This window comes from Spermophilus citellus (assembly GCF_964194105.1).
Source record: "Spermophilus citellus genome assembly, chromosome: 18".
Lineage (NCBI taxonomy): Eukaryota > Metazoa > Chordata > Mammalia > Rodentia > Sciuridae > Spermophilus > Spermophilus citellus.
The window spans coordinates 57,752,332-57,775,436 of NC_138200.1; the positions used below are offsets into that span (position 1 = coordinate 57,752,332).

The following is a 23,105-nucleotide window of genomic DNA, read 5'->3' on the forward strand; positions in this document are numbered from 1 at the left end:
AATGCTAGTAGTGCTGTAACCCCTCTGCTAGGTCAAAGCCAGGCATGTAGTAGGTGCTCAATTGATATCTGCTAAATAAATGAACTAAACCATTACAGATGCCACACATCTGGAAGTGGGCTGGAGGTCTTTGTTCCATATTCATTGCTCATAAAGCCTCCTAGAAGAATCCTAAGACACATCCTCTTGTATTCCCACCGCTATGCACATTTGACTGCATAGAACGTGGTAGGTGGGACATTAATGAATGGGAAATAAGATGAATGACAGAAGATGACTCAAAGACACAGGAGGTCAGCAGTTAGGTGTGAAGAAAGCAAAAGAACAAAAATGAGAGGCCAAGGAAAAATGAGAAAATCACAACAAACACTGGTCTCCCTGGAGTTCACTGAGCTGATTCCCAGATATGCCCACCTTGAATTCATCAGATGCACAGAAAGTAGTCAACTTATTTTTTTAATTTAATTTTCTTTTTTTAACCTTTATTTTATTTTTATGTGGTGCAGGAGATCGAACCCAGTGCCTCATGCATGCTAGGCGAGCGCTCTACCACTGAGTCACAACCCTGGCCCATGAACTTGTTTTCATAGTGCCCCCAGGAAGAATAGAAAGGGTAATTTTGTCATCTTCAGTATTAAAGACTGTCAGTAGCTAGGTGTTATGGCACATGCCATGGAGGAGCTGGGATTACAGGCACACACACAGGTGCCCAGGGAATTCCTATTTTTTCCTATGCATTGTGCTATTAACTTCACATCTGTTGTTTCATTAAACCTTCCACAGCAACCTCAAGGTTGAGGTTAATGGATTTGTCCAGGGCCACATGGACAGCAAGTAGACAACAGTCATGAGCTCCCTCACTCACAACTGCTATACTGTTCCAAGAAATTAGATAATTTATTGCAAACACTCAGAGGGCTCAGCTACAAGCAAAGCTCTTGTATAGGGCTACACTATTACTCACTTCAAGCTGCAAAGAATCCAATGGCAGGTGAGTCCTTGGCTATGTATGTGTATAGTGGTGGGTGGGTCGGGGTGGGTGGAGGGCAGGCTGCTAACACTAGCACTGTGGCCCTAAATCCTGGATGTACCAGGGGTTTTTTGCAATGAATATGGGTCATTCTTTGAGCTACCTCATATCCCAGCCCTCTTCCTGTTCAGTGGTATTCCCGAACAGAGCCTGTCTCTCCTGAAAGAAGCTGAAAATGCCCTTTCTGCTTTGCTTTCCCAGTCTTCTTGCAGCTAAGGCCTGGGAACGTGGCTTAGCTCCTTCAGGCAGATCCAGGCCCAACTTGGTACTACAGCTGCTGATGTGCCCAGCAGAGGCAGTCGGGTCTTCACCAGTCAGTTCTACTGTGGGATCTCTTCTAGAACTGATTCCCCTCCCCTTCCAGAGCTCCTGGGAACTAACAAGTATTTCCCACAAACTCATTCCTTTCTACTTAGAGTTGCCAGAATTAGTTTCTGTGGTTTAAAACTGAGAACTTTAATTAAAACCAAAACAGCACCAGGAGTGAATGAAGCAAGAAGCCCTGAAGGAAGTAGGAGGACTCTCAGGCTGGTTAGTGGCCAGAGGACTGTGGAACTCCAGCTAGTAATAAGGGACAGGACGCCAGCAGCCCATGCCATGCCATGGCAAGACAGTTAATCCGATAGTCCCCTAGAACAAAGCACTCATCCCAGACAAGGCTTTGAGGGAGCTAGTGCTCCTGTCATAGAAGAGAACAAAGATCACACTGAAGTCAAGATCTGTTGGGCAGGTAGTTGTGCCAATGGCCATAGGAAAGCAATGCCCAATGGCTGCCTCCACCTTCAGGTACCTAGCCTGTGAAGCCTAGATTTCCTAGGTCTCCAGAGAGTACACCATGTGGCAGTCTCTCTGGGTACACAATGAGAATATTGGATATTTACATTCATCTTCATTTTTAATTTTTAAATTTTTTTAAATTGTAGACAGATACAATGTCTTTTTTTTTTTTAATGTGATGATGAGGATCAAACCCAGTGCCTCACACATGCTGAGCAAGTGCCCTACCGCTGAGCTACAACTCCAGCCCTATACTCATTAATACCCTTTAAAGTATTCATTTGTGTCTCTTTCATATTGTGCATAGTATTTTAGTATTGCAGTACTTGGAGACAATTTATAAGTGAATACAGAATGGAAGCACTTTTTATTTATTTATTTATTTATTTATTTATTTTGGTACCAGGGATTAAACTCACCCACTGAGCCACATCCCCAGCCCTATTTTTATTTTTATTTTTTAAATATTATTTTTTAGTTATTGGTGGACAAAATATCTTTATTTCATTTTTTATGTGGTGCTGAGGATGGAACCCAGTGCTTCACCCATGGGATTACAGGCGTGGCCATTGTGCCTGGCTTTAAGTTGCTTTTTTGTTTTGGTACCAGGGATTGAACCCAGGGTTGCTTACCCACTGAACAAAATCCCCAGCCCTTATTTTATATTTTATTTAGAGACAGGGTCTCACTAAGTTGCGGAGGCTGGCTTTGAACTCACAATCCTCCTGCCTCAGTCTCCTGAGCTGCTGGGATTACAGGCTTGTGCCACCATGTCAGCCATGTTTTAACTTTCACAACTAAATTATACACAAAGCACCAGGTTGATGAGCAAGAGAGAGAGAGAGAGAGAGCACCCAAGCTATGCCTTCTAGAACTATCTTTAGAACACCAATTTGAGCCAGAAGGCATTGCAAGGGGTTCACTGTCCTGTTCTGGGCAGAACCTCAGGAAAGGGCTTCCTTTCTCCTGGAAAGCCCAGCAGCTTGTTCCATATTCTCTCTCTCCCTGGAGGCCAGCTGGTTCTCTGAGTTATGGTCAATTCATTCACTTAGCCAACTTTGCTTTCCTGTTCCCCCCTGGGGAAGGTAAACACAGGCTGGAACTTTTTTTTTCTTTTTCTTTTCTTTTATTTTTTTAGTGGTGGTAATACTAGAGATTGAACCCTTTCTACTATCACACAGTATCCCCAGTTCTTTTTATTTTGGGACAGGGTCTTGTTAAGTTACTGAGGCTGCCTCAAACTTGTAATCCTCTTGCTTCAGCCTCCGGAGTCACTGGAATTACAGGTGACTGCCACCACACCCGGGCTAGGTTGGGACTTTTAAAGAACTAGCTCCAGGGATGGAGGTGTAGCTCAGTGGCAAAGCACTTGCCTAGCAGGTAGGCGGGGGCCTGGGCTCCATCCCCAGCACTGCAAAAATAAACCACCAGAGAGGCGGCAGATATCTAGTAGATCAGGCCTTGCAAAATTTCCAGAATGTACTACTGTATCACTATCTGATCATTTAACCAATATCTGTTGATTGCATACAACTGTTTTGTCCTCGGATTGTTGGCCATGCCGAGATATAAAGGGCAGCAAAGCCAGACACAACCACTGAAAACCTGAGGGAGGAAGCAGGGAGCCAGCCGGGCTGCCCAAGATACGGGCCTTCGATGGCACCGCCTCCTTACACCTTGGGCTGATCTCCAGCGCGTCCCAGCTCAGAGCCTTGAGGACCTGGGAGGTGACTGGTCGCGCCCCTCCGTTTCCGCGGTGAAGCCTGTGGACCACCAAACGAGCCGCGGGCAGGTCTTTCCACACCGACGCCTACACCTGCCGGGAGCCCACTGGACTTCGGGTCACACAGCCCACCCGGAACCACTCTTCCCACCGCCCACTGCGTGGTGTTGGGGTGGGAGGGTCTGGGACCCGCCGCCCGGACTGTCCTGTAGTGGGTCGCCCCCGCAGGGCGCGCCCAGGCCAGCCCCTGCCCCGTGGGCGCGCGCAGGACGCACCCTTTTCGGACGCGCCTCAGGATGCAAAAAACATCATGCCTCCCACAGGGGACCCACCCCGACGTGCCACCTTCACCCAACGGCCCCAGGAAGGCCAGGTGACCAACGAGCGTCTCAGCTGGAGGAGTGTGGGCCGTGTCCCCGGAGAGCCGAGGACCCGGAGGTAGGCAGCGTGCGAGGGCGAGGCTCCCAGGACCACAAGGTGCCTTTGTGGGCAGTGTGTCCTCCGATCCTGAGGCGAAGTGGTCTTCCACGACCTGGGTAAAGAGTTGTGACCGGATGGGTGACTACCTGGCAGGACCACGGCGGGGGAGCAGGGCCCCTCCTGTCTCCCGTGAGGCAGAGGAGGCGTTGGGCAAGCTGACCCGCAGGCGTCCTTGGGCAGAATTTTGGGGTCTATGGCCTGGGCTCTCGGAACCGAGCAATTGCAAGACCAGCCTGCTCCTTTTGTGAGTGGATGATATTGTTAGGGACATCTGAGTTAGGGCACGACAAAACTTCTCCCATGCCCCCTGGATTAAACCCGCCGGACCAACCCCCTCAACCAAAATAAATAAATAAATATAAATATATATATATATAAAAGATGAGATGACCGGACTGACCAGGTTTGATTCCCAATGCACTACTGCCTCCGGTAAATTTTTGAACCTCTCTGTGCCTACATTTCTTCAACTGTAAAATGAGGATAGCAATACTCACTTCTCAGTGAGGATGTCTGTTTAAATGAGTTAATAGACGTCAGGTGTTGATTACAGAGTCTGACACACAGTGCTTAAGTGCACGCTCCAATATCTGAGGAGCTGGATGGGGGAGTGTAACTCTCCAGGTTCTTACTATACCATCAGCCCTGATATGTGAAAACACTACATCATGGGAAACAAGAGACAGACTCACACACACTGTGTCCCAGGTGTACGGGCAGTGTCTACCCTGGCTGCTTGAGGCCCTGTCCTGGGAGTTGCTGGAGAAAAGACCCCCTACTGAGGCAGAGTTTGGTTTTCCATGTTACTGGAGAGCCTGAAAACATCCAAAGGGTAGTCTGGGTCACAAGATTGAGCAGGAAAGGAACAAGGTGAATCGTGGCAAAGTGAGATGACAAGCCCCCTCTGTCTTTTGAGGATCATCCTGGGGCATTGGAATTCTCCAAGCTGAGCAATTGCAAGTCCAGCCAATTCATAAATTAGTTTAATCCTTCCTGGGAAGCATCTGGTGGTGACAGCTCCAGCTGCCCCAGGGGTTGGCCCAGGGGGAGGATGGCAGCCTCTTCTGACTTCTAGCTCTGGCTTCTGTTTCAGTGCTTCACAGAAGCCCATCTTCCCAATCAAAAGTCAGCTGAGGGACCCAGGCTCTCCTCTTCCCATGCCAAGCTTCTCCACCACCCTCCCCACTCCCCACCTGCTTCACTGCCACCCTCTGCCCAACTTCCTGCATCATGCAAGGTCTGAGACCTCATGTTGGACTTTGGGCCTAGTTCTTGTTCCACACAGGTGAGTAGACAGGCCTGCAGGGCTAGTGCACTCAGGGGCTGGCAGGAGAGCTGCCTGGTCAGGCTTCAGGGCCCTGGGTCCCACCGAGAAATGTGTTCTTGGGCTGGAAAGGAAGTAGAACAGGGTGGGACTTTGTGGCAGCGCAGACAGTAATGGGATGGAGAGCCTGCTTCACTAGGTCTGGAAGTGCCCATGGCCATATTCCCACATGGAGCTCCCATGTTGGACGTGTTGCTGGGAGCTGGTGCTGGGCCAGGTTTCACCTATGCCCTTCACTATAGTTCACTGGACTTTAGGGAATCAGAGAACACTGAGGGACCCAACAGGACCCCAGGTGGCAACTTTCATGGTAGAAGGAGAGGGACCTTGGAGAAGTTCCTTGAAAATGTTCTAGTCCTGTGTCTGCATGGACTTGCCATGTGATGCTGGGCCCACTAAAGGTCCTGAGCAGGACATCCTCTCTGACCTGGTGTGCTCAGACACTCTATGTGGGTGACTTGGATATCCTAGCAGCCTAGAGTGGGCCATCAGTACCCAGGGGACAGGAACCAAAGGAGGGGAACTGAGGGCAGGCCCTCACCAAACTGGCAGATGTAACGGTTTCGAGTTTTGCAGCGTTGGTCGTTCCAGTTGAAGGCAGCAGATGCCTGCAGCTCCACACAATTGCCAAACCTGCCAGACCAGAATATGGGGTGCTCAGAGTGGAGGAATGAAATCAGGGTCTTCTGCATTAGGCCACCTGGACCCAGGTGCCCCAACCACAGATGGGGCTACTGGGAGCCAGACCAACCCTCAAGCTCCCATTATGCTTCCAGAGCACGAATGCTCTTCTCAGGGAAGCCAGGAGGTCTCAGGAGACCCCTCACTGCAGCACTCAGCCACACCAGCCAGTGGGATGAACCTGGAACAGAGAGCCCAGGTCCTTCCCTTCCATCGAGGAGACGTGTCTGGAGCCTGATCAGGCCTGGCTGCTGGCAAGGAGGGCTGGGGATGATATTTGGAGCTCTTACTGGCCACACAGCCTCACCACCTTCACCTCTGCTGCCCCTGCCCTGGGCATTCCTGGGCTTGAAGGCATAGAACTAGAAGGTCTTTGGTAGGGGGGTCAGGACAGCTAGGGGGGTCAGCTGGAGAGTGGATGTGTACATGAAGGATGCAGGTGGGTGGATGGCTGGAGAATTGGTGGACAGCAGAGGGTAGATGGGCCAGTGGAGGGAGGGGCAAGTGAATAATAAATAGAGGGGCAACTGAGGGGACAATGGGGATGGACGGATGCATTAAACTTTCTTGGGTTCCCTCTTTTTTTGGGGAGCAGTACTTGGGATTGAACTCAGGGGTGCTTTGCCACTGAGCTATGGCTCTTCCTTTTTATTTTTAATTTTGAGACAGGGTCTGGCTAAATTGCTGAGGCTGGCCTCAAACTTGCAATCCTCCTGTATTAGCCCCGCAAGTTGCAGGGGTTACAGGTATACACCACTGTGCCTGGGCTTGGGGTCCCTCTCTTTTATATCATGCACCTTCTGATTTATACCTCCCTCACCTCAGGCCTGTGCCTGCACCAGCTGTGCCCAGACTTCCCTGGCACCAGGTCAGGCCCACAGCCTCAAAGGGCTGGACCAAGCAGCAGGCTGGGTAGAGGTTCTTCAGTGGAGTCCAAAGACTCAACCAAGGAGGCCCAGGCGACACCCTTGGCCCAGGGGAGTGCGGGCATCCTAGACTCACCCCTGGTTGTCAGGCTGCCCAAAGGCAAAACTGGTGAAGGAATGGTGTTCCCCAGTAGTCCAGCGGAAGGAGTCCTTTGCCATCTTGTAGGTGAGCCCTGGGCCAGGGTAGCCAAGGTTGCCTATCATCTGAGAGCCCAGGGGCCCTGAGAGGAGTATCTGAGCCCAGGAGCCTGATGCCTCATACCTTTTGGGCCCCCAGCTCTTAAACTCTTCCCAGTGCCTCCAGCCCCTGCCTCTGCACTGTGGTTCACCCCTCCTACAGCCCTCTCCCCAGGGAAGGGGGTTGGAAGCCTGTCTACCCTCCCTGTTCTGGACTCTAAGCCTTCAACATACCCTTGCTATTTGCTAGGGAGTACTCTGGGTTGACATAGCCCAAGCACAGGATTCCTGGAGCTCTGTAGAGCATTCAGCCCCACGTTTCCCACTCACCACACCCCAACCAGCCAGGCACTCACCGATCCAGAAGTTCCTGGTCTCAAAGTCACTGTCAGTCACCTCATTGGTGGTCTCCAGGCGACTCAGGTAGAAGGCGAGGATATCCTGTACTTTCTGGCTCTCAATTTGGGCTAGTGTCCCTCCCTTTTCCTGAAATCCCAACCCTGGGTCTCAATGGCAGAGCTCCAAGAGCTTAGGCCAACTCTTTCTCCCATTCTGCCACCCCACCATGGCCCTGGATCCCAAATGTGTGTGCTGGTCAGGCCTCATCACACACCCCTTAATGATCTCTTGCCTCTGAGAACAGAGGTACCATTCCCTTCCCTGAAAGCTTCTCCTCTGTTTGTACACAGGTCACAGGCCAGGCAGGGTCCTGCCCTCAGGAGGATTTTGTCTTAACTGCACAGTACCTTAAATATATTCACATTGCATATTGGCAACATTAATTAGTCAAGAATTACGGATGAAAGTGTGGATTTCTGACTTTGAAAAACCCTGAGTCCTGACAACCTAACCTGCCATCCTGTCTGGAAATCAGCATCTGGAGCCGGGTCAGGACAGTGCCTGAGACAGAAGTTGGGTGGGGCTTTGTCTCTGGGTTGCTCACTTAATGACCTCCTGGCTTCCTGAGCCTCTGGGTCTGTGACCTCTGTCTTATATTAGGTCAGGAGAAGGCAAAGGAACCATCATTTAGTCCATGGTCATCTCATTTCAACCCTCATTTGAGAACCTGAGGAGTTCCTGGGAAGGTCGGGGTACCATCACCTGGCATTTCATCTTGGCTCCATAATAGGTGTCTGCCTCCGAAGACACCATGAAGCAGTCTCCATCGATCCTCAGGTCACAGGTGTGGAAAGGAAAGTGCACCTTGGCTGGTGGGGTGGAGGGGACTGAGTTTGTGTCCCCTCCTTAGAATCATGACCCTCTCCCACCCTGCCAGAGATCTAAGCTCAAGGTGCCCCTTCCTGTGGCCACCTGCTCCAAACTGGAAGCAGGTGGGCTCAGTGGTGTGCTGATAAACGTATAACAATGAGCTCTCCCCCTTAAACATGTATGGAACCCATGAATACTTGTCGATTTCAGTGGTGTAAATACCCCCACTGTGGCCAACTGCAGACTACAAATATGATGTCATGGAGGGAGGAGCTGGGAAGAGATGCACACAATGGGATCCTGGAGCTGATGGAACCCAATCCAGTACCCCACCAAAGGGAGTCCTGGGAGGGGTCTTGGGGCAGGACTCACTGTCACACCGGGCTCCCCCATAGCCAACGTCGCAGACGCAGGAACACTCCTCTTCCCGGAACCTGCCATGAAGGCACTGCACACTGCACCGCACTGCCAGGACAGGGCAGGAGGGCAGAGCACTCAGCCTCCAGCCTCCTGGCGCCCAACCTGCCCGCCATGTTGCTCCCCACAGACCTGGAACATTCAGCTACAACAGCAAGAGCATCCCTCTTGGGGTCAGAGCGCACCTGGGCTTCCAACTGCCACTACACTTGGCTTCTTTGGTTTGATCCTCATTATAGAAAGAAGCAAACTGGGGTTTGGGAGGTGACCTGCCCAGGGTTGCAGAGTTGGGGGGGGCAGTGGAAGAAGAACCCATTTTCTTTTTCCTAATTCTGTCTTCCTCCCTCTGTCCCATAGCCTCAGGGCCATTTTTTTTTTTTTAGAGAGAGAGAGAGAGGGAGGAGAGAAAGAATTTTAATATTTATTTTTTAGTTTTCGGTGGACACAACATCTTTGTTGGTATGTGGTACTGAGGATCGAACTCGGGCCACACGCATGCCAGGCGAGCGCACTACCGCTTGAGCCACATCCCCAGCCCCATCAGGGCCATTTTGATTCCCCTGCATAGCACAGGGTCTGGCAAACTGTTGGTGCTCAATGAATGCTTGTTGAATGAATGCATGCAGTGTGCAAACTCCAGCAAGTACTCCCAAGTAATCCACTCAGAGACTCCCTCAAAATGCTCTCAGCCTCCAGCCACCCCACAGCCACCCCATAGAGCAGGGGTTGACACAATGGGGTCACAAAGGGGTCACCTCCCTCCTCACCCCTTGGGACTGCCTGCATGGGCACTAGGTCCTCACCTTGACAGTATCTGCCTGTGTAGCCAGGGAGACAGTGGCATTGGCAGGTGCTAATGTTGAGATGTCCATGGTTCCGGCAGCTCATGCGACATGGGTTCCTGGGGACCTCTGGTCAGGCACAGAGGGAGCTCTAAGAAGGGGCCTCCCCTCCGCAGTCAGGAAGGTGCCTCCCTGGGTGGTGAGGGGTCAGGGCCTCTGGGATAGTCCCTCAGGCTGCTATCACCCATGCCAGAGCCACCTACTGTTCCAGGAGGAGTAGGAAGGGTGGGGCACTCACCACAGAGCCCCCCTGCATGGTCCCAGGCCTTGAAGCAACCAGAAACACTGGCTGTGCAGAGCGAACACCAGGCGCCCTTCTTATAGGGGGTGATTGTCTCTCCGTTTACCTTCCAGTTGCCTCTGTGAGAACAAGGGTCGGAGGGTCTGGAAGGGCCCAGCCTTGGGCAGAGCAGGGGTGGGGCCTTGCTGCCTACCCACAGGCCCCTTCAGCTCTTTCAGCATGCCCACAGAGTCAGGGAGCTGGGTGAGACCGGGAGATTTTCAAGGAAGAAACAGATGACCTCCAAACAAATCCCCTGAAACCGGTCATGCTTTCAGTAAGGGACATCACGGATAAGCCTCAATCTGCACGTCCAGAATCTTCCACAAGCTCTCCTTTCCCTCCTCTTCCTTCTCCCACACAGGGTGCAGACCAAGGGGTAAAAGGCCATTTGGGTGGATAGGCATCTCACCCTGGATGAAAGTATCCCACTTAGCCCTCCCCGTAGCCCATGTTGTGGGCACTTACCCAGGAGAGTAGGCACAGACAAAGGCTTCCATCACCACCTGGCCCACAGAGCACCGGTGTCGCCCACAGCCCAGCTGACTCGAGGTAGCCCACACGAGCTGCAGGGAACACAGTGGCTCAGAAACACTATCATAGACTCCCCCCTCTCTAGCGTGCACAGGCAGTGCATGCTTGGCAGGGGGCGGGGGTGCACAGTTTGACTCACAATCCACATAAAAAGAAAGCTCCCTTACTTCCCCGGGGGCCTCGGGAGCAGCTGTTCTGGGCAGAGCTCTGAGGATGGTGGGAATCATGTAGGAAGCCTTTCTGAGTGGGGTGGGGAGTGGGGGCAGTTAGCAGATGTTTGAAGGGAGGGGAAATTTGGGGGTGGATGGAGAAGAATGGCAAAAGAAAGTCTTGGACATCAAGGGCCTTGTGATAAATTGCAAAAATGCATATGACCTTTCACTTGTTGCTATAGTCCACTTTGTTTTTTTGGGGGGGCAGGTAGTAGGGATTGAACCTGTGGGCACTTTACCATTGAGCTACATCCCCAGAATTTTTATTTTATTTTATTTTTAAATTTTGAGATGGGAATTCATTAAGTTGCTGAGTCTCGTTAAGGTGCTGAGGCTGACCTGGGACTTGAGATCCTCCTGCCTCAGACTCCCAAGGCCCTGGGATTACAGGAGTACACCATGGTGCCTGGCTAGCTCATTGCTTATTTTTAAATTTTTAAATTTTTTAAAATTTTTCTGTAGTTGCAGATGAACAGCATGCCTTTATTTTGTCTGTTTATTTTTCTGTGGTGCTAAGGATCAAACTCGGTGCCTCACATATGCCAGACCAGTGCTCTGCCACTGAGCTACAGCCCCAGCCCTTCTGAGATGAGCCAGCTGCCTTCAGTTGGCCTCACCTGCAACACTCACCTGAGTGTAGTGGGTACAGGTGGCATTGTGGGTACACTCGGCTGTTGCATGGCTGTACTGCTGCCCCTCTGCATACCAGAGACTGACCACTTCAACAAAGGAGGCCAAGCCTGAAGGCAGCAGCTGCACGTTCCAGCCCACTTGGGGAACACGCCGTGGGTCAGAAGTCAGGATCGGGGTTGGGGCACCACAGAGAGCTGCCCTGGCATAAGCCAGTTGGGCCAGGCTCTCGCTCCAGTCCTGGGGGCAGAACAAACAGATATCCATGGGAGACCTTTATGCAAAGGAGAGGACCACTGGGCAATGGCTTAACTCCCCCATTGTCTCTGAGTATCCACTTCGAGAGCCGTCCAGGGGCTGCGTGTGGACTCATTGGCAAGGGAGCCAGTGACGGGGGGGGGGGGGGTGGTGGTAGATCTGGCACTGGAAACTTCCAGTGGCAGTCCCTCTGGGATAGATCCCCTGAATGCAAGTAAACTCCCCCTCAGCTCTGCTAAGAGGTCTCGTACAGCACCAGCGATGGGGTGACCTGCTGCAGCCACACAGCCTCTCAGAGATGGGTGTGACCTGCCAAGATGCCAATCAACCTGCTGACTGCAAGACCTCACGAAACAAGACTCCACCCCTGAAACCTTAGTCACTTGAGTCTCACAGAGACTGAGTGACTGCTGGAGGTCATGCTGGAGATCATGCAGGAGAAATGAAATGGCTGGCTTAGAGAAGAGTGAAGTGGGGAGAGGTCAGCTGGTGCTGGTGGGAATGTGCCGATGAGCACCTACAGAGCGCTCTACTCACTGGGGCCCAAATGCCAGGCCCAGGGGACCTCTCACCCTTTTTTTTTTTTTCGCCTGGGCCTGGGCATTTGGGCAGTCACTCAATCTCTGTGAGACTCAACATCCTTATCTATAAGGTGCCTATTGGATAGGGTTGTGGGGACTGAATGAGTACAGGGAGGAAGGTACCCTGCTCAGGTAGACCCACAGAAAGCTTCACTTTGGGCTAGTGTTCATTATGATTTTACCTCTGATGAGGGCTGGAGGTAGGTAGAGGTTCTCCCCAGGGCACCTGAGAAGCCACAACCACCCTAATGGCTTCATCTTTACCATGTGCAAAGAACAGGTGTCCTAGAACCTTAGAGGCCTCTAAGGGACAGAATGGGAGTGGGCTGCTGGCGGGCCTCCACTTGTGTCCTTTTTAGAAAGGTGAGTTTCTAGGGCTTTGCCAAGGGCCCTGGAAAAGTTATAAACTGCCAGCCAACTGATCATAGCTCTCCCCTGCCTGCAGGGTCTTGGGTGAGAGCACTCACAAGATGCTGGGAGCATCTTGGCTACACAGAACTCACTCAGGGCAGGAAAAGGGGAAGAAGCAACCTGCCCTCCTCCGGCCTGCCCCACCCCCACCTCCTGGGAAACTGACCCCTGAGCTCTCAAGGTCGCCACCCACACACTGTAGCTGCCAGCCTCCTAGGAGTTCATGGGAGGCAGCCATGAGGAACCGCTGCTGGGCCCCTAGCCATTCTCCCCTGCCCTTCCTCCCTGACCTGTTAACATGGGCTGGAGCTGCTGGGTTTCAGGCCATGGGGACATAATTTTTGAACTCCAGGATGACAGTTCCAACCCTGCAGTCTCAATGAGATTGGTGGGAAAACTTCCATATGCTCCCCCCACACCCTGTACCTCACTCCTGCTGTGAAATTATGAACTGTGAATGTGTGAATAGGCCAGGAAATTGAGAGGCCCCTCCTAGTTTCCCAGATAGATCCTGGTCACACACAAGCCCCTCCACAGCTCAGCAGGCCATTTGTCCTTCCCTTCCCATTGGACTCTGTGCAGAGCTCCTGTTCCCTGGGGGAGGAGATCCCAGCTGCTAGCATGTCTCCTGGTCTCCGTGGCAACGGGATACCAGGGAAGACCCAAGGTCTGCCTTTCAGGCAAGCATGAGCCAGGGGCATGGCCTCGTATACTGAGGGTCCTTCTGGGGAGGAGTAAGCCACAGAGTCTCTCAGCAACTAGGGCCATGGATCCTCAGCGGGCAAGGTGACTGACTGTCCCCACCAGCCCTATCCAGGCAGAAGGGCACCTGGCACTGGCATGGCCTGGTGAGCCCCTGACAGGTCTCTGTCTCTTCAGCTACCCTCCCACTCTGGTGGAGCTGGAGTTGGGGGCACTCACCATTCTCCGCATGTTGGCTGCAGGAGGTTGAACCCGACTGCGCAGGCGGTTGTGTAGAGACAGGAGCAAGAAACTCTCCTTCCTGCTCAGGGCTAGGGACAAGGACAGAAGGCCAGGTCACTGAACAGTGAGCAGTGGGACTGGGTCAGTCCTCATGGCCAGGTAAGAGTGCAACCTCACCCCTAGGATACAAGGCCTGAGACAGAGAAGAGCAATGGGTGGGTATGGGGGAGAGGGAGGGAGATGGGGACAGGAGTAGGAGTGAGAAGAGAAAGACCGGATATAAAGTAGTGCCATGACTGAGGAGTGGGGGACAATGGAGGTAATGAGGGACTGGGACCAGGCATGTGGGGACTCAAAGCCCGCCCCTCCTCTCAGCGATTGCATCTCTCTGGGTCATCAGCTCCAGCCTTCAGCTGGTACTCCACTTTGATCCCAAAGTGGGCCCATCCCCTTGTCCTTCTTCCCAGCCCCAGTATCCATCCATCATGTCCCCTGGACTGTCCTTTTGGGTCCCTCCTCAAATCACACCAACACCACCCAGGGCTTAGGCCAGAGATCTGGCTTCCAGAAATCCCCTGGTACCCCCTCCTCAAAGCTCACAATGGCTCCTCTACCTCTGTCCTTCCCCTCCTTCCCTTACCTCTGGGCATTTGAGCCTGCTCTGGTGGTTGGGGTGGCTGCATCTCTGCCCAGGCGATGCCAATGAGAGTCAGGAGCACGGGCAGGAGGCCAGGCCGGTGGCCCTGGCCTCCCAGCCTCAGGGAGGGCTCTGGCTGTAGCATGGGTCAGTCGGTGCTGCAGGCACAGTCTGGCTTCACCAGCCAACTCACTTCCCAGGAGAGATGGAGCTCTTCACAATCTCAAGGAGTCGGGTGGGCTGGCAGACAAAAGGGGGAGGCCCCGTGAGTAATCAGTGTGTCCAAACAGCCTCCTGTTGTTGCTGGCATGAAAAGAGACAGACAGCTCCCCTGGATGCCTCCATGCTCCAGCCTCTGTGGTCTGGCCAGCCTGCCCTACCGACAACAGGCAGAACAGTGTGCACTGACCTCGTGGCCCCTGCTAATCATTGCAGGATTATTAGCGCCCTCGGGGAGCCCCCAGAGACCCCGCTGATTGGCCCACAGACATTCCAGAACAGTGGATTAGTGACTGATGGCTGTTCCCTGGCTGGGACAGTGTCCTCCAAGCCCATCAGCAGTTTCTGTTCCCCAGCCCCAGACCCAGGGAGGAGGCTGGGGCTTCAGCTTTGTTCCCTGTGGGGCAGGCAGGAACTGGGCAAAACCCCAAGGGAGTTCTTTCCTTTCTTGGGGAACTCATCCCAACTCCCTGCCATGAATTAAACATAGGCAGGAGGTAACCGCACACCAGACACCAATGAGCTCAAAGGGGAATGGGCTGGGGCCGTGCTTTCGGGAGGAAAGGGGAGCATTACTGAAGTCTGTCTGGGCAGCGTGCAGGTAGGGTGAGCCCAGCCCTGGTACCTGCCACCCTCACCCATGTGACTGTGAGCCAGGAGGGGACAAGGCAGGCAGGGAGGAGAGTACATGACCAATGAATGCCCTTGGCTGACTGCAGCCCTGCTGGGAACAAGTCGGCTTCTAGGCCATCAGGCCACAAGGTAGCCGCAAGGCACACATGGCCATATGACTGGGGCCTGGCTAAGCCTACACAATAGCACCAGAATTACTGCAGCGGGTCTCACAAGGCCACACCCCCGTGCCCACATTCCTCTCAGGGCTGATCAAAGGTTATTCAGCCATCCCCAAGCACAGTGGCGGCCCCTGACCCCTGAGCCAGCACCATCTCAGGGTGAGGTGTCAACTCCATGGAAACTCTGCTGCGATGCAAGGGCTTGGCTTTCTGGGAAGCACTGATGGAATGTGGGTATCATTATGAGTGTGTCCCTGCACAGTACCTAGGGCCTCAGAGTTTCCTCGCCCTCAGAGGGAGACCTGGTAACCTGCAGCTCATCATCTCCAGGTCCCAGCAATGCTTAAGCAATAGCCAAGTCTAAATCAAGCCCCCAAAGCACAGTCACATGTGAGTCGTTTTGTTGTCACAAACCAGTGCAGTAGCAAATGTGATACCAAGGAGTATTTATAGATGAGGAAACTGGGGCTCAGTAAGTCCAGGGACTTGTCCATGGTCACCCAGAAAGTACCTGGTGCATCACAGCTAACTCAGGGCCTCCACTTTTACTTTTCAAGTGCTTTAATTCATATTGTGGATTTTTCTGAGTTATATTTTTTACACCCCTGCTCTATGCTGTATGATAAATGACTTAGTTCGTGCTCCTGGGCTTCAGTGATAAGCGTGGCTTGTTGTCCCATGTAGTGTGATACCAGGCATCTGAGTCAGGTGGGAGGAAAATAAATTCTAGGGGTTGGGGTAGAATAACTATCAAAGGGTCCTAGTGGTCCTAGGCCAAGGCTCACTGAAAGAGGAGGCCAGGGTGAGCCCAGTCTTAAGAGCTGGAAGAGGAAAGGCTGTGAATACACCATTAGACAGATCCCGGAAGGCCTGGGCTGTGACCAAGACACTGTGTGTGACCCGGGTCTTGCACTCCTAGGCCTCAGTATCCAATGGCAAAAATTAGGGATGACAACCCCAGCTGGACTCCTTTACCAAAGCTTCGCACCTTGTTTTACATGATATTTCTTCTTGAGTCTAGACTTTTTATGTTGCTTGTTGCTTGTAGGTTTTGAGAATGGGCCTGTTCTTGCAAAATGGCTTTCTCCAGATGAGGTTATTACAGCTTTTGTAACAATAAACAGGTGTTGTAATTCACATTTCATTGTTTGCTTTGTCACATGTCTCTACCTATCCACCTGCTGTAATTTGGATCTGGAATGCCCCTCTCGGCCTGTATTTTAAAGCCTTGGTGTTATTGGAAGGTGGTAGAGCCTCTAAGAGGTGGGACTTAGTTGGAGGAAGTTAGGTCACAGGGTCATGCTCTTGAAGGGGATGTCAAACCCTGGCCCCTTCCAGTCTCTTTGCCTCCTGGCTCCCTTGAGATGAGCAGCTTTGCTCCATCACGTGCTCCTGCCATGACATTCTGCCTTATCACTGGCCCCAAAGCAACTGAGCCAACCTATGCTGTAATGAAACCTCTGAATTTGAGAGCCAAAATAAACCTTTACTTCTTTTACGTCAATGAGCTAAGGTATTTCGTTTCAGTGGCAGAAAGGTGACTAACTCAGTAGCCCTCTCCTGCCCGTCACCTCTTTTCTCAATTTGTATTCTTTCTCAGAAAACTGTATTTGTGTTTATGCTATTGTTTCTCTTCCTGAAGAAGTTCCCGTTTCCACAGCCATTGAATTATATTGATGTTCTGCAAAAAATTCTCTTTCAGATTTGCATTCAACTCCAGATCTGTGGTCATGTCTCTTCTAGAAATTGTATGTTGTTGTCATTATTATTATTATTATTATTCATTCATTAATTTTTTTGGTACTGTGGATTGAACTCAGGGGCAGTTGACCACTGAGCCACATCCCAAGCCCTATTTTGTATTTTATTTAGAGACAGGATCTCACTGAGTTGCTTAGCATCTCACTTTTGCTGATGCTGGCTTTGAATTTGTGATCCTAGTGCCTCAGCTTTCTGAGCCACTGGGATTACAGGTATGTGCCACCACGCCTGGCAGTCCATATTATTTTATTTTTAATTTTTTAAAACTTTATTTTGTAGCCAGTTGCAGTGGCATATGCCTGTCCATCCTGGCTACTTAAAAGACTGAGACAAAAGGGATTGCAAGTTTGAGGCCCAGACAGCAAGTTAGCAAGGCCCTGAATCAAAATAAAAAAAATGGAAAAAGGGCTGGGGGTGTAGCTCAGTGGTGAAACACCGTGGGTTCAATTCCTGGTACCCAAAATAAATACTTTTATTTTTGATACAGGGTCTTGCTAAGTTACAAAGGCTACCCTTCAATTTGCAATTCTTCTGCTTCAGCCTCCTCAGTGACTGGAACTACAGGCATCAGCCACCTTGCCCAGCTAAGTTACCAGTAACTCTACATGGGTAAATTTCTTTTTCCTTTTTATTTAATTTTTTTTTTTTAGTTGTAGCTGGACACTTATTTATTTATTTTTATGTGATGCTGAGGATCAAACCCAGTGCCTTGTGCGTGGTAGACAAATGCTCTGCCATCTAGCCACAACCCCTCTTTTTCCTTTTTCTTTTTTGATGTTGGGGGTTGAACCTAAGCTCTTGTGCATCCTAGGTCGTCCTACTGCTTGCTACATCCCTATCTCCTGCAGAAATGGATCCTAAAACTTATATGGCTATGGTACCCCGATGTTTGGTTAAATGCCAGTCTAGACACTGTTGTAAAAATATTTTATAGATGTGATTAATATTTAAATCAATAGACTTTGAGTAGGGGGCTGGGATGTGGCTCAAGCGGTAGCACGCTCGCCTGGCATGCATGCGGCCCGGGTTGGATCCTCAGCACCATATACAAACAAAGATGTTGTGTCCGCCGAAAACTAAAGGAAATAAATATTAAAATTCTCTCTCTCTCTCTCTCTCTCTCTCTCTTAAAAAAAAATATATATATATATATATATAGACTTTGAGTAGGGAAGATTACTCTCAATGCTATGAGTGGGCCCTATCCAAACAGTGGAAGGCCCTAAGAGAAAGACAAAATTCCCTAAAGAAAGGCATTCTGCCTCCAATTCTTTGAACTTGAGATGGCAAAGTCAGATCTTTCCGGGCTTTCCAGCCTGTTGGTCTGTTCTACAGATTTCAGGTTCACCAGCTTCCATAATAAATTGAACTGATTCCTTAAAATAAACCTTTCTTTTTTCTTTCTCTGTTATAAATATATTTCTCTTTGGTTCTGTTTCTCAGGAGAACAGTGACTGATGCGAAGATCTAGGAAAGGCAACTGCCCAAGGTCATACACCAACGGGGAGGCAACGCTGGCATTCAGGCCAACAGGTCCAGCCCAAGGTCATGGTCACCAACCAGCACAAGCTGGGACGTTGAGCGTGCTGAGTTAGAGGATGCCTCAGAACTCCTGCAGGGTCTGAGCGTCCTTGACTCTAGAGCCTTTCGTGGGAACATACAGCTAGAGAAAAGGGCGCATCCCTCTTTTCAAGGCTGCCCCAAAGGCCTGAGGCACTCTTTACCATAGAGGTCACAATGAATTAGCCTTCGGAGGGAGATTTTATTAGTCTGACTTGGGTTTCTAATTAAATGCGACAGAGTCCGCTAAATGGAAGGGGCTGTGTGAACCCGGGAATTCTCAATCCACAGACCACAGCGCCACCTACTGGTCGATGCGCGTGGACAACGCAGTAAACGCATCCCCACTCCGTCGGAGGCAACTCTGGCATGATTCTCATTTTAAAGATCGGCGAATTTTTATTTTTATTTTTTAATAGGGATTGAACCCAGAGACGATTAACCATTCCCAGTCCTTTTTATTTTTATTTTTGAGTTGTAGATGGACACAATACCTTTATTTTATTTGTTTATCTTTATATGGTGCCTAGGATGGAAGCCAGTTCCTCGCACGTGCAAGGCAAGTGCTCTACCACTGAGCTACAACCCCAGCCCTTTTTATTTACAGACAGGGTCTCACTAAGTTGCTTAGGGCCTTGCTGAATTGCTGAGGCTGGCTTTGAACTTCCATCCTCCTGCCTCAGCCTCCTGAGCCTTTGGGATTACAGAGGTGCGCCACTGCGCCTGGCAGCAAACATTTAAAAAACTTTAAAACGTTTTAAATAAAATTTCTTTCTCCCTCTCCCCATTTCTTTCATTATCTATGAAATGTAGGCATAGTGCTAGTGTTGGGGTTTCCATGAAGCCCTGTGCTCCTGGGGCGGGCTAGAGAAAAGGGCGCATCCCTTTACAAGGCTGCCCCGAGGCCTGTGGCACTCTCTACCAAAGAGGTCACAATGAATTAGCCTTCGGAGGAAGATTTTATGGGGCCAGAAACAGAAGAAGAGAGACATGAAGAAACATCAGAAAATGATACAGTGAGGACACTAAGGGAGGCCTGTTCTTCCAAGGAAGGAAAGACTCCACTGAAAAGATGGAGAGGGCCGCTGAGTTTTTTAAGATGGGGAAGGGGTCCTCCCACTTTTTGAGACAGGGACTCGCTAAATTGCTGAGGTTTGCCTTGAACTTCTAATTGGTCTCCAGAATTGCTAGGATTTCAGGATTCTACCACTGCATCTCAGCTCCCTTTATAACTTTTAAAAAGCCCCTGCTTATATCCTCCCTATTCTACAAAATTTCCAATAACCATTATTTATTTCTCAGGACTCTTTTTTTTTTCTTTGTGATGCTGGGGTTTGAAACCAGGGCCTTATGCATGCGAGGCAAGCACTTTACCAACTGAGCTATCCCCGCAGCCCTTTCCTCAGGACTCTTAATAGATGGTATCCAATGGCTTCAAGACAAAAAAGCGAGTTTCTATAAATCTCTTTAGAAATAGTTTGTCCTTCAGTCTTGTTGATTTTCATTCATTCAGAGGCTATTGTTATTGTGCTGCCTGAAATCTCAGATGCTTCTAAGGAAGCACCCCTGATTCATTACTTAGCTCTTACTTGAATCAGTCTTTCAGTTATTAAATCTAAGCCTCACTTTCTTCATCTGCAAAGCAGGGCTACTCTCATCTATTGTTCACAATTTAAGTGAAGTTTTGTTAGGGTAGCTGGCGCAAATATCCATGAGAGACACAAGTCCGAGTTCAAGCAAAGGTTTATTGACAGAGAATATCTGCCCGGCTGCCCTTTTGCAAGGTGCAGCAGCCTGCTGGAAAAAAACTTCTGTATAGTCTGTACAATAGATTAGTTAAAAGACAACCCATCTGGTCCTGTGATTGTTATTTGGTGTTTTTTGCTGTGGTTTCAGTAGTTATGGACTCTTTGGGGGCAGGCCTAATGGGAAGGTCATGCTTGGGTGGGGAGGTGCTGATTTTCAAAATGAAGTTACTTTGGTTTAAAAACCTAACAGTTTCAATGAGATGACAAAGTTCAGGACTTGTGCACAGTCCTGTATCTTCTATTTTTTTTTTAAAGAGAGAGTGAGAGAGGAGAGAGAATTTTTAATATTTATTTTTTAGTTCTCGGTGGACACAACATCTTTGTTGGTATGTGGTGCTGAGGATCGAACCCGGGCCGCACGCATGCCAGGCGAGCGCGCTACCGCTTGAGCCACATCCCCAGCCCCAGTCCTGTATCTTCTATATCTTAGTTTCCAATTTGTCTTTTACATTTTGGTATTACAGACGTAAATGGTTTTGTGTACATTGTTTGGCCATAATGATGGTAAATAATATATCATAGTGAGTGACAGTGTGGATGATGGATATTTCACAAGTGGGCATGGAAAGAGGAATTGAAATGTCTGTTCATTCATTTATACACCTAGTAATATTAAAAAGACAATATCCACTGAAACTCAGCTGGCTACAAATATAGTGCACAATGTTAATACTCTGTTCAGGGATGACAGAAATGCTCAGTGACCCTATGTATTCAATGTCACCAGGAGCTAGAGATAAGATCTCCTTTACCAAAGTGCCGAGAATGTCTTTGGGATGACATGCCAACTCTGCATAGGAACAGAAGGGGCCTGAGCAGAATTGCACACTTACAAACACAAAGAATGAGTTACAGGACATTGTGATAATTAAAATGCTGTTTTATACATCCCAGGAATTGACCAGAGAGTGAGAACTAGGAAATCCTTCACTGAAAAGAGCTGCAGAGATTCCCACCCTACATTCACTTTTTCTGAGAAAGGAGAGACTATGGTGGGGTGGTGGGAACTCACAGACTGAAACAGACTTTCCTTCTTTCTCATTTTCCCCTAATCCATCTGCCATTTGGCATTGTGAAGTGTAAGACACAGAACTGAGCTTAAAGAAAGAGTTGCAGCAAGATCAAATTTTTGGTTTACAAAGTAACCCTGGTAAAGATCTTTTGAAACAGATGCTAAAAATATCTTCCCCTCCTCTTATAAATTCTATCCTTCACAGAAAAACAAGGATGCAGAATAGGTTTGTGAAGAGTAAAAAGTTAATTGCTTCCTCAACCTAGATGTTCTTCAGTAGATAAATGGATAAAGAAAATGTGGTATACATACACAATGGGATATTATTCAGCATTGAAAAAGAATAAAATCATGGCATTTGCAGGAAAATGGATAGAGTTGGAGAATATGCTAAGTGAAGTTAGCCAATCCCAAAAAACCAAATGCCAAATGTTTTCTCTGATATAAGGATGTTGATTCGTGATAGGGTTGGGGGGGCATGGGAGGATTAGATGAACACTAGATAGGGCAAATGGGGTGGGAAGGAAAAGGAGGGGGCATAGGGGTAGAAGGACAATGGAATGAGATGGACATCATTACCATAAGTAAATGTATGAAGACATAAATGGTGTAACTCTACTTTGGGTACAACCAGAGATATTATGTGTAATATGGATTGAACTGCGTTCTGCTGTCACATATAACAAATTAGGATACATAAAAAATAAAAAAAATTATTGCTTCCAAATCTCATAAGTAACATCATTAACATCATAAATAAATTGTTAGATTCTTCAAAGGACACTCAGCATCCAGAAGTCAGGATCATTCAAGAACAACTCAGATATTGTATAAAAAAAGAGAAGCCAAAAACATAAGAACAACCCAATTGAATACACCCAATAGGGTACTACTAGCTATGAAAACTATAAGGGACAAAACTTACTGACAAGGTAAAGGGCTTTGGATGTAGCATTTAGTTATTTATTTTTAGTATTATTTTAAATTTTCTAATTAACAAAAGTTCATTCCCTTACAATGCTGGAGGACAAAGTCTGAAATCAGAGTGTTGGCAGGGTCATTGGGTGTAGCATTTAAAAGGGGAGAACCAATAATGGTGATGGGGGAGGGAAGTAGGAATGGTCTATTCAGCTCTGCACTACTTACTGCATGTAGACAAAAGGCAATCAACGTATTACTCTTACTTCATCCATTCTCCCTACGGACACCATGTTTTTCCCAAATCATATGCTTGGAAATGGCAAGAGCCATTTCCATTCACTTTTTCTGAGAAAGGAGAGACTTTTATGAAGAAAACTTGTGAAGTTTTTCTCCCAAAAGTTCCTCAGGGCATCAGGAATGGCTTCCCCAATGTTTCTGATGGGTCCATCTCTTCGTTTTCGTACAATTTGTGTTAAACCCTTAACTAGCATAAGAAATGACTCATCAAGCACAGGAGTCCAGGTGCCTAGAATTTTCATTTATCAGAGGATCGAGGGCAGTTTGAGTCCTCCAGCAGGCAGACCTCACCCGGTGGGTTCATTGATGTGGTATAAGTTATGGAGCCTGTGGAATGGCATGGTTGACACCGGGTCCCTGCAGCTTTATTGCCACTTTCTAAGGACAGTAGGACCTCTTCCCTTGTGCTCTGCTGCACCCCAGCAGCCAGCACAGTGCCTGGTTATGGCCAGGAAGCAAAAGCCCCTCTGATTGGCTTGTGTGGTGAAAAGGGCTGGAATTCAAAGAATAGGACTAGGGATCACGCGAGGCCCGAGGTGCGGTGGAGACTGCACCATTCCGTGTCGAAGCATTTCTAGAAGGCCATACTGGACGATGCCAGGCGCTGGTCGAGGTGCGTGAGACTCCGGTTTTGTCGTCAGAAGTCAGAGAGCCCGGCTGACACCGTGGGAAAGGCAGTC

The 23,105-nt window shown here is 49.4% G+C and overlaps 1 protein-coding gene across 1 annotated transcript; it reads right to left on the reverse strand.

Annotated features, from left to right (window-relative positions):
* Window positions 1-5,247: 5,247 nt before the first annotated feature.
* Window positions 5,248-14,198, reverse strand: LOC308637843 (C-type lectin domain family 18 member A-like; the record flags this gene model as incomplete). Its single annotated transcript, XM_081274700.1, has 12 exons — window positions 5,248-5,398; window positions 5,876-5,967; window positions 7,018-7,114; window positions 7,475-7,604; window positions 8,220-8,326; window positions 8,700-8,792; window positions 9,548-9,655; window positions 9,825-9,946; window positions 10,335-10,432; window positions 11,243-11,482; window positions 13,414-13,505; window positions 14,057-14,198. The coding sequence occupies 12 exons, from the start codon at window positions 14,196-14,198 to the stop codon at window positions 5,361-5,363; spliced, it is 1,359 nt and encodes a 452-aa protein (XP_081130826.1). The 3' UTR covers window positions 5,248-5,360.
* Between the last annotated feature and the right edge of the window lie 8,907 nt (window positions 14,199-23,105).